The 12,142-nt window shown below is 41.6% G+C and overlaps 1 protein-coding gene across 1 annotated transcript in view; it reads left to right on the top strand.

The window, feature by feature from the left end:
• Positions 1–12,142, top strand: part of LOC131478683 (probable ubiquitin carboxyl-terminal hydrolase FAF-X) — a 148,310-nt gene that overhangs the window by 97,188 nt on the left and 38,980 nt on the right. Inside the window, 3 exon segments of the mRNA XM_058659269.1 lie at positions 9,815–9,923; positions 10,567–10,713; positions 11,631–11,777. Of these exon segments, the coding sequence (XP_058515252.1) occupies positions 9,815–9,923; positions 10,567–10,713; positions 11,631–11,777 (403 nt within the window).

Genomic DNA, 12,142 nt, shown 5'->3' with positions numbered 1-12,142 from the left:
CTCATACTGTCCAGTGGGAGTAGCTGTCCAGCAAGGGAACCACCCTTTATTCCCCTGCCGGCTCTGCCCCCTCCTTTCCTGGTTCTCACATGTGCTGGTTGGGCGCTGCAGTCACATGCGGTACAGGCAACCTCACCTTGGCATTCCGTATTGTACACTGGTTTTTGTCGCAACCAAACCCGGCTCGACCCACACTCTGTTCTGGTGCTTGGATTTGCCAGTGGATGACGTGAACTGATTCAGCCTGGTCTGCCCCCGACCCATGCCAAATGTATGCCAGTGAGTAACTTTCCAAGGCCTGTTCTAGGCTGTTTCCTATCATGCTTCTTGCGCTTACCTGCAGGGTCTGTGTCCTGCCAGAGGAGCTGCCCAGGCTGCTCCAACAGAACCCCTCCCAATGCCAGATTTTGCACATACCACGGGGTCCATGGGCCAGCCCTAGTCAGTTCACCTCCTGTCCTTGCAGGAACAGTGACTTTTTCCTGACTGGCCTTCAACCCAAACTGGTCCTTGCTGTTGGATGTTTCAGCCCAGCCATGGCTCGTCCATACCCACATAGGGCTCACACATGGCTCAGTAGGGGTTGAGACCTTGCCTAGTCTATCCCACATCTACCCTTGGTCCTCCAGGACAATAGATGGTGTTGGAGTCTGTCCCAGCTTGGTGCGTCCAGTCCCAGTCCACACTTGTGCCAAGGAGACTACAACTCTTTCCTGATCAGAACGCAGCCCCATTCCAGCCCTTGCGCCCATTGGAGGGAACCTCAGCCAGGTAGGGTGTCCGCTTAGCTCCCCAGCTGGGCCTGTTCCCAGCCATAGATCACGCGCATGCCAGTGGTTGCTCTGACTCAGCTTGGCTCAGCCCCTCACCTGTTCCAACCCCTGCCTTAGACACTGTGGCGTAGCGTTCCTGGCTCATGCAGACCAGTAGGTGCAAGAGCCTATCTCGGCATAACCTGTGCTCCATCCTGGTTTCTAGTTTTGCTTGTAGGCTAAGGTTTGCTCAGTCCTGCCCAGTACACCCCGTTCTATTACCAATTGACACATTAGCCAGCTGTTGGAGCTACTTTGCCCAGCTTGTCCGACCCCCAGGTCTGGACCACATGTTCACCAGCGGGAGCTATAACTCACCAGGGGAGTTTCCCAAGTTCCTCCACTTGATCCACTCCCAGACCCAGTTCTCATACATGCCATTGAGGTTTTTTTTTGTTTTGTTTTTGTTTTTTTTGATTCTTTAATCTATTTTATTGTGTTGTTGACAATCTTTACATAGTTAATTACAGTTAAAGAAAGAAAAAGAAAAGAAAAAAAAAAAAGGTTCAGGGGTATAGGGAAGTGGGTAATACTATTATGTCCACATTGTTTCCATCTTGTATCTGAGGTAAAGGGGGATATTGAGGGGGAAGCCCCACCCGGTTTCCCGCCCACCCCGAGTCCCGGATGTGGGGCATGCTCTGAGATATGTGCTCGAGTGGTGTTAATAGTTCTCCGGTTATGAATCGCTGCCAGTTTCGCTCGATGAGGTCGTCCACTGATTGATATGGTCCATCATAAAGTCTCCGTTTGCCCCATATATCGCTGCCAACATATAGCTGAGATGAATGATTGATCTGCTCTGTCTTCTGTCTTTTCTTGATTAGAGTTCTGAGTCCAGCAGTTCGATTAGGGAGATCTCCAAAGAAACTTTGAGGTATTCCCAGACTAGTTTCTTGTATGCTCTAGCAAGCACAGGGCCCGGCACAGTCCATCACCACGATCAGCTGGTGGTTGCAATTGCTGGGTTGGTTCTGTTTTCAGTCCTGAGTTGCACTGGAACCAATGGGTGTTGCAGTCCAGTCTGGTTCTGCCCAGCACATACTCGGCCCTCACACAAACCAGTGGGAGCTGCAGCCTAGTCGGGGCGACCCACAATAACCCCCACCAGGCCCGCCCCCTACCCTGGTTTGCCAGTATGTGTAGCAGAAGACCAGTCTGTCCCTCATCCCATTTGGCTCTTGTACGTGTCAATGGGTATTAATGCTTAGTTCTATCTAACCAACTCAACCATCCAGCCCTCACGGGTGTTGTTGAGTGCCTCTCTATCTAGCCATCCCATCCCCCGTCCCAGTCTTCATGCCCTCCCACGGGAATAGTGACCCAAGAAGGGGGAACCCACTTTTTCCCTCCCAGGTCTCTCTGTCCCGGTTTATGCACTCTTTAGGTGGTTCTGTGCTTTGACTTGACAGAATTAGTCCCCAGTGCCAGCTTCTGCGGCTATGCCCATACATCCCTCACCCACTCTAATTTATGCTTGCACCAGCAGGAATAATCAGCCCAGCCTGGCTTTTCCCTGATCTAGTCCACATGCAGCGCACAGGTGTTGTAGCCTTGCATAGTCTAGTCTGTCTCTATCCCAGCCCACGCTCTCCATTGGGAGTAGCTGTCCGGCGAGGGGACCAGCCCCTTAATCCCCCCACCAGTTCTGCCCCTCCCTTCCTTCCTGGATCTCATGTGTGCTGGTTGGGTGCTGCATTCATATCCAGTACAGGCAACCACGCCCTGGCATTCCATAATGTGTACTTGTTTTGTTGCAACCAAACCTGGCTCATCCCACACTCTGTTCTGGTGATCGGATTTGCCAGTGGGTGACATGAACTGATTCAGCCTGGTCTGCTCCTGACCCATGCTGAATGTGTGCCAGTGGGAAACTTTCCATGGCCTATTCTGGGCTGTTTCCTATCATGCTTCTTGCGCTTACCTGCAGGGACTGTGTCCTGCATGCCATTGAGTTTTACCAGTGCCAGGCTCAGACTGGCCTCCCATTTGGCCTTGTATGAGCTGGTGAATGTTGCAGCCCAGGCCACCCCACACCCTATCCAGGATGCACTTTCGGGTGCTGCTGCCTGACCAGTCCAGACTGTTGTGGGTTCCTTTACCTGTGATTGATGGCAGGCTCCTTGGTCACACCTAGCTTAGTCCATCACCACCTCAACTCTTGAGCTAACCAGTGGGGCTAGAATTTCCACAGGGTGTGGCCCACACATCCCTCACAGAATCTACCCCCAGATATGGTTCTCGGGTGCTAGTTAATGTTATGGCCCTGCCTAATGTGACCAGTCTCCTGATCCATCATGTCAGGTAATAGGATATCCTGCTGGACAAGCCCCAACCCTCAGCTTTTGCATGAACTGGTGTTCGCTGCTCAGCATTGTTAAGTGATTACAAGTTCTTCAATGGAAGAGTTACTGTCATTGGGAAACTTTAGAATTGATTTACAATCCCAGAGCAGAGCATTCACTGGCGTCAGGGATCCAGGCAAGAGACGCCCCGACCTGAGAGCTTATACAGGCATTTTAACCTAAGGCTAAATAACCTGTTTCTCTGATTGTATGTGTGTTTAATTCTTAGTAATTATGGTGGTGATACAGAACATCTGAAATAATTCTTAGCCACATACCCGGTGCAATGACTTTAAGGCTAAATCCTCGCCTTGCCAAATGTTTGGATCACTTATGGGCAGCAGTTTGTGTTGTAGCAGCTCCACTTCCCATTGAGCTCCGTGCTTGTGGCCTAGGGGAGTACCCGGTGCCCATGGGGAAATCCAGAGGAAACTCTTGGATCCAGACCAATTGAGTCTCATCTGTAGAGTTCCAAGGATCCAGCTGGAAACCTCAGTTTCAAAGATTCACTTTTAGAGTTTTAGATATAAAAAAAAAAATTTAAAGGCTTAAACTTTTTTCAGAGTAAAAATTATATCTGAGCATTTTAACTAAAGCTCCTTTAACGTAAATACTACATCTATATAGTGTAGATGTAATAAGTTAAAAAGCTCCTTTAACATAAATATTTAAAGCGGTTATACTCAATTAAGGTAACAGAACAACATGAAAATTTCCTGAGATGCATTAAGCCTTGTTACTGCATTTACAAGATGCATAAAAACCTTAACTGAAAAGATTAGCATGTGATTCCAACATAGGCTTATCATAGTACAGGTAAATACATCACATAACAAGGAGGTAGAAAATCACTTATCTTACATACTGTTTTTTTAAGATGGATTTTTATTTATATTGGAATGGTAGAGAGAAAGATTTTCCATCTGTGGTTCACTCTGTTAATGGCCACAACAGCTGAAGCTGAGCTGATTCAAAGCTGTGAGTCGGGAGCTTCCTCCAGGACTCCATGTGAGTGCAGGGTCCCAAGGCTTTGGACCATCCCCACTGGTTGGGAAGTGAAGCAGCCAGGATACAAACCAGTGCTCAAATGGGATCCTGGTTGATGCAAGGCAAGGATTTTGCCACTGAGTGTCATGCTGTGCCCTACTGTCTGTCTTTTAAGAGCTCACTAAATTTTATTCTAGTCTCATCTCACACAGCATGAACACCTTTAATTAAGAAAAAAGTATATTTTTTTAAAATGTACTAAAATTTAACCCATAGTTATTTAAAGTAATTTTGAATTTTGAAAACATTAAAATGATTTTTTAATCCAATAAAGAAATAGGTAAACAACTTTAATCAATTATATTCTGCCTGGTTATTTTTATATATATATCTGTAAAATACATGTATAATCACTGCTCTCACTAAAGAAAATAACTAGCTCTACACTTTTTTAATATTGAGTTCTTTCTAATGGACCTGACTTTGATAGTGAATCTTCACATGAGCCTTAGTAAAAGTCTCTTGAGCTGAATTTCTGGTCACTGCTTACGTTGGTAACTGGACAAATGAAAGGATAAACAAACATGATGGGGAAATAAAATTCCTCCCTGAAAGTTTACTATGAGATACAGGCTACTTGAGAAGATACTATCAGAAGGACTCTCCCAAATGAGAGAGCACTAAGAAGGAAGAAAGGGAGTACCAGAAAGCATGCTTGAGAACTTGTCTGCATGAGTTCAGGTCCTATGTGTGGTTCTTTACCTACTGGGAAGTTTAGATTGCAGAGACTTTACCTATATGTAGAAAGATTATGTAAGCTGTGACTCAAAACTAACCAGATATTTAGAGAAATACCAACTAATGGGACCAGAAGTTAAATTTGGTGAGGTAAGGAAGCCTTTAGAAGAGAAATCCTGTCAGGATCTGGGTAAAGAAAGGATTCATGGCATTGATAAATCGATCTCTAAACAAAAGACAGAATGTACTTTTCAGCCTAAAGGGCTATTAGAGTCCGGTGTCTAGTCAAGAGACCTTTGAAAAATAGCAGATCTACCTTGGTCTGTATTTACAATGCCATGGTGAACATAATTAACAGAATGGTAAACTTCTGTTACTGAAAGACTATACTATGCATCTAGAACACCAGATGCTGGTTCTGGTTTGAATTCAAAAATTACTGCAAATCTCATGCTGTTGACAAATCCCATAGATGGAAAGTGACTGGACCAGCATTCGCAGAGCTAGCACAAGAAGTATAAAAGATGGGGCTTCTAGTGCCAGAGTAGTGAGGTGGCAGGCTAATCATTGGCCTATAGTTATGCCTGCCATCCCATATGGTCAGTTTTAGTTGCAATTGCTGTACTTCCTATCCGGTAATCCTCTGGCTGCTAGTGCCATGTTCTCATATGGGTACTACTTCATGTCCCAGATTCTGTCCCTTCCAGCTCCTTGTCTGTCTTGGGAAAGCAGTGAAGGACAGCCAAGGACCTTGGTACCCTGCTCCTTCATGGGAGCTGCAAAAAATCTCCTGGTTTCTGGTTTTTAGACTGGCACAACTTTGAATATTGTGGCCATTTGGGCAGTGAACCATTAGATGGAAGATCTTTCTCTGTTTTACCCCATCTCTCCTTTCAAGTAAAATTTAAAAAGAAATTGTATATTAAAAAGTATATATATGTGTGTGTGTATATATATATGGTCTCTGATGTTTGTGATGACCTCCAAAAGTGAAGTAATAGGTTTTAGAGTGGAGTATGGGTTCCCTTGGATATTGGGCACAGAACCATGGCTGCACTTCAAACTATGGCCACTCTCATAGTGCTGTCTTCCTGTAGAAAGTGTGCTTCGCTGCTCCAAGCACGCTAACAAACTAGCTGAGGATTAGGTCCAGCCTAAAAGTTTTCAAAAAGCACTGGAGTGTGTAATACATTGATATGGGGGAAATCAGTTGCAGAGGAACAAGGAGGGGGAAAATTCCTTTTTATATAGAACTATATTATGAAAAATAAAATAATATTAATATTATTCCAAAGGGCTACAGTAAGGATGAAATTGTATATTTTATAAGTACATACTATTTTGTCATCTGTACCAGTGAATGAAACATTTACTTAATTAAAATTCATGTTGCCTTAAGGGAAAATATTACTTTAAAATCTTTGTCTAGAAAGCTCAGTATCTGAATTTCTTTGTAACACCATCTTTTCTTTCCCTTCAATTGTACATAGTTTGTTTCTCTTTCAAGCTTCATGGTATGAGTGCATGGTACTACATGTTTGTGAATTGCTTATTCAAATAGTACACTATATTTACTCTTGATATGAGATTTACTTCCTTTTATGGGGTATGTTCATAATTGTTCATGTTGCAACTTGAATTCCACTAATGTTCTGATTGTGAGTGATATTATTTTTACATATTTAAATTTAATTTTTTTTTTATTTGAAAGAAAAGAAGACGAGAGAAAGGGGAAAACTGAAATTCTATTGGTTCTTGGCGCATATGGTCACAACACCTGGATGTGCCAGATTGAAGCTAACAGCCACTTAGGCCAGCCATCTTCTGTTTTCTGAGCTATATTACTAGGGAGCTGTATCTGAAGTAGAAAATTAGATCTTGAATAGAAGTGGTATGGGTTGCTGGCATCACAGACAGAAGCTTCACCCACTGTGCTACTATGCTGGCCCCAGGAATATGATTTACTAAATTTCTTATTGTTCTTATTTGCTTTTGAGTATACTGTTTCTTCCTCACAGCAGGGAACTTTTCATCTTTAAAAAAAAAACTACTTTAAAAATTACTAATTTTTTTTTTTTTTGGAAAGGAAGATTTAAGAGGAGAGACAGAAGATCTTTCATCCACTGGTTCACTGCTCAAGTGAGCTGAGCAGATCCAAAGCCAGGAGTTTCTTCCAGATCTGCTGTGGTGGGTGCAAGATCCCAAGGCTTTGGGCTATCCTCAGTTGCTTTTCCTGACTATCTATTGTCTTTGTCCAGTAACTTAAATTATTTCATCGAGTCCCAGAAGTTTCCATCATTATTAACTGCTGTATTAAGCAATAAAGAGATACATCTGTTTTTCAGCAGTGTTCCGATAGTCCCTGGACATACTGGTATGAACTCAGTAATATGCAACTGAGGCCTGCTTTACTCCTATACTCGGAGACCAGGTTGTCACATTGATAATGTCTGCTGTTAAAGAGGTAGTTAAGTGATTTTCTCAGTTTCTTTGAGATTTATTTTTATTTGTAAGGCAGATTTCACAGAGAAGGAGAGACAGAAAGGTCTTCTATCTGCTGGTGCACGTGCAAAATGGCCACAACAGCTGCAGTTGAGCACATCTGAAGCCAGGAACCTCTTTCAGGTCTCCCCCTTTCAGGTGCAGGGTCCCAAGGCTTTGACCCATTCTCTGCTAAGCTATCCCAGGTTACAAGCAGGGAGATAGATTGGAAGTGAAGAGGCCAGAACATGAACTGGCACTCATCTGGGATGCAGTGGTTACACTTGAAGTGTTAGCATGCTACACCCTCAGGCTGCTTTCATGAAGTGTTCTGTTTCTTAATTGACAGCGTTTGGGTTCATGTAAACCATAAATTTCTAGGAACACTGGCAGCTTTGGACTGGTTTTTGATATTTCTCTGATAGGACAGGAATTTGGAACTGATTGGTCTAGAGTCTTGTTCTTTGTAATTTCAGAATTCAAGTGCATGTAAAAGTTTTATATTGAGCCTATTTTCAAAAATTGGGGCAGACATTTTGATAGTTAGGACACCTTTGTTCCACAACAGATTACCTAACCTTGATATACAGCTCTTGTCTCCTGTTTCCGGCTTCTCTTTAAGACGAACTTGAAGGTCATTGTGATGGCTTACTTAGACCCTGACAACAACTAGGGAAACTCAGGTTGAGTTTCAGGATCCTAGTTTTCTTTGTCTTACACCGTTTTCATTGCTGGGAATAAGGCAATTGGTGGAGCAACACTGTTTCCTCCTTTGACTCCTTGTCCCTATATCATTCGTTTTGTTTCTTTCTTTTCCTTCCTTCCTTCCTTCCTTCCTTCCTTCCTTCCTTCCTTCCTTTCTTTCTTTCTTTCTTTCTTCCCTTAGAGAGAGATTATCTATCTATCTATTTTTATTAGAAAGTCAAATTTACGGAGTGAAGGAGAGACAGAGAGAAAGGTCTTCCATCCACTTCCCAAATAGCTGCAACGGTGCTGCACCAGTCCAAAATGAGGAACCAGGAACCTCTTCCAGTCTCCCACGCGGGTGCAGGGTCCCAATGCTTTGGGCCGTCCTCGACTGCTTTCCCAGGCCACAAGCAGGGAGCTGGATGGGAAGCGAAGCTGATGGGATACAAACGGGGACAGTTAGTGGATACTGGGTACAGTGTGCAAGGCGAGTACTTTAGCCATTAGGCTACTACACCTGACCCTGTCACTATTTTCAAGCAAGTAACTTTCTACATCTGATTAAAGCAAATAAAACAAACTAATGTGTTCTTTTAAGTGTATTTTATTTTATTTGTATTGGAAAGGCAGATTTACAGGCTGAAGAAAACACAGAAAGATATTCCATCCACTGTTTGACTCCCCAAATGGGTGAGCAGCTGGAACGGAGCCAATCCAAAAGCAGTAGACAGGAGCTTCTTGTATTCCCACATGGAAGCAGGGTGCCAGTGACTTGGGCCATTTTCTATTGTTTTCCCAAGCCACAAGTAGGGAGCTGAATATGAAGTGGAGCTGCTGGGACATGAACTGGTGACTTTAAGAGATGCTGGCACTTCCAGGCTAAGACATTAGTCTGCTAATTTTAGTCTCAATAATTATACTGTTTTTGCATGATATATATGAAATTTGTTGTGAGCTTGACTAATTTTCATCTGATCATTTACTCTTCAAAATGCACACAACAGCTGGTGTGGTAGGCCAAAGCAAAACAGAAGCCAATAACTCCAGTTAGATCTCCCACAGCAGTGGCAAAGGACCCTAGAGCCTTGGCTATAATCCATTATCTGCCAAGATTCATTAGCAGATAACCAATTTGGAAGCACCGCCTGTGTACTCAAAGCAGCACTGGGAAATCAAATGTGAACAATCTTTTTAAGTGTCTTAACCACCCTGCACAATGCCAGTTGATTGAATGAATGATTCAAAGTGCCAAGAATTTGTTTTTAGGCTCAGATACAGTTGCTCCTAGGAACCATATTTCAAGAACTGCTTTTAAACATGAGGTATCAAGCTGTTATGGTTTTCATGATCATTTTGAACCAAAGCATGGTTCATGAAAACAGTTCAGGAGAGTGAAAAATTACATACAGGACTTACTAGAGATGCATTTCCAGATTTCCAAATAGAAATGTAAGCATCCATTCAGGAACAAAGAGGCATATGTTTCTCTACCATTAATGTGATCAAGCTTTCCCCATTGCTTGCACTTAAAATTCCGAAAAATGATGCAGTAAGAAACTTTAAGAATAATGTTAGTAATATGTTTCCAAATGGTTGCTTAACAATTTAAGGTTTTTATTCCATGGCAAGTACCATATTGTTCAGATATTCTTGGTTGTTAACTAACTGCTAATATCTTCGTTACTAATTCATAGATTCTGTTAAAACATCATTGATATTTTGTTTTATCTGTGAATGTAACAAAGTAAATATTTTTTTCTCCAGAACCATTCGCCAGTTAGCACAAGAGCAATTTTTTTTAATGTGTACCAGATGTTGCATGGGACATCAGCCTCTTGTTTTCTTCATTACTCTACTGTTTACCATTTTGGGGGTAAGAAATTTACAGATGAACCTATCAATGTGAGTCATTGTTAAAACGAAGCAGCCTTCAGAAAATTTAGAATTTTGCTTTTATTTAACTTTGAATTGTTGTGATTTTTTTTTAAGATTTATTTATTTTTACTGGAAAGGCAGATATACATAGAGGAGGAGAGACAGAGAGGAAGATCTTCCGTCCAATGATTCACTCCCCAAGTGAGCTCAACAGCTAGAGCTGAGCCTATCCAAAGGCAGGAGCCTGGAGCCTGCTCGGGGTCTCCCACGCGGGTGCAGAGTCCCAAGGCATTGGGCCGTCCTCCACTGCTTTCCCAGGCCACAAGCAGGGAGCTGGATGGGAAGTGGAGCTGCCGGGATTAGAACCAGTGTCCACATGGTGTCCTAGTACGTTCAAGGCGAGGACTTTAGCCACTAGGCCATGGTGCCAGGCCCAATTTGTTTTGATTTAATAAAATACCACAAAGTATTTGTAGACTGGCTTTTACTTGTAGGACTATTAAAGAAATGACTATTGTCTCTGGAAAAATAGAGAACAGTTTGTTGTTTATTATTTATTTGAGTCATATAAAGCATTATCATAGTTTCAGTTCTCTGATATGCATTCTGAGTGTAAACATTGTTTTAATGTATTATTTCAGAGCACAGCAAGAGAGAGGGGAAAACATTCTAGTGAATATTTCACACTTCTATGTCAGCTCCTTAATTATGCTTACAACAGTAATATTAATGTGCCTGATGCTGACATTCTTCTTAACAATGAAATTGATTGGCTCAAAAGAATTAAGGTATGTTGTATAATATTTAGTTTTGTTATATTAATTCTGGGTGAACTTTCTTGTTTTAAAGGATGATTTTTAAAGATATGACTCTAATAAACAGGTACATTGCTTTCTTGATGAATTTGTACCTTTCAAATAATTCACCACTGATTTGTAGAAGGAATGCACAACTAGTCCTGTTTGAATGCCTTGAAGTTTGATACTCAGATTCTTTGTTAATTTGGAACTATTTTTGGTACATTTACTCAGAATATTATAGACTAGCATTTCCAAGAGAATCTGGATTTTATAGCTTTGGCTTTTGATTCTATTAGTGTTGTTTGAAATCAGCCTGGGGGGAGTAAGTAGGATTTATTCTTTCAATGAAATCAAAGAATTCTTTTGCTCTTTAACTACCTGAACATCTACAGTGGTTGGGACTGGGCCTAATTAATCTTGTACCCAGAAGCTCAATCTGGGTCTTCCCATGAATAAAAAGGTTTCATCTGTTTGAACCATTACATGCTACCTCCCAGTTGTGTGCCTGAGCAGGAAGCTAGAAACAAGAACAGAACCAAAACCTGAATCTAAGCACTCTGGTAAGGTATGTGCACAAACCAACCAGTCTTAACCACAATGCAAGTGTTCTGTGCCCTGGCATTTGCTATTTACAAACACAGTTTCTTTTTCTGAAGAGCTACAATGAATGAGCAGCATCCATGGATTTTACAGTAGTCTCCCTTCCTCCACATATGAAAAGACCAAGAATGTTTCTATTTCTTGAAGAAAAAATTGTCAAATTTTCTGTCTTAAGAATTCTTCTAACCTAAATGGAAAAATTGGGCGAAATCATGGTTGAAATCACCTCTGACTGTGTGATGTTGTGGTTCCACTTGTCCTTACCTATGTCATAGGCTACTCCTGTAATATTTTTCCATTGGCAGGATGTTGTTAAAAATACAGGTGAAACAGGTATTGAAGAACCAATTTTGGAAGGCCACTTGGGTGTAACAAAAGAGTTGATGGCCTTTCAGACTCCTGAGCAAAAGTATCACGTTGGTTGTAAAAAAGGAGGTGCTAATCTTATTAAAGTAAGTCCTGAATTTTAATGTTAAACTAATTGTTACAGTTCTACAGATGTGTTTGAGTTATTTAGTATTACTTTTTGACACAGTATCTTGATAGTATTTGTAAAACCTTTGTCTTGGAGGAATTTATTAAAATTTTTAGACATCTGCCTAGCTTGTTAAAGTTTATTGTAGTAATTATGAAAAATCAAATGAAATTCTTTGGGATATAAGTTAGCAGCATTTCTTGGATTTGTCTCTTAATAAATCTCAATTTTTGTTTGATCATATTTCAAAATGGGAAATATATCATCTTTACAGATTGACATATGCCAAATTCTTGACAGTTTTACAATATTAAACTGAAAGAAAAGAGTTCAGTTCTAATG

This window comes from Ochotona princeps, chromosome Y (genome assembly GCF_030435755.1).
Source record: "Ochotona princeps isolate mOchPri1 chromosome Y, mOchPri1.hap1, whole genome shotgun sequence".
Taxonomy (NCBI): Eukaryota; Metazoa; Chordata; class Mammalia; order Lagomorpha; family Ochotonidae; genus Ochotona; species Ochotona princeps.
This window is presented reverse-complemented; position numbering and strand designations above follow the sequence as displayed.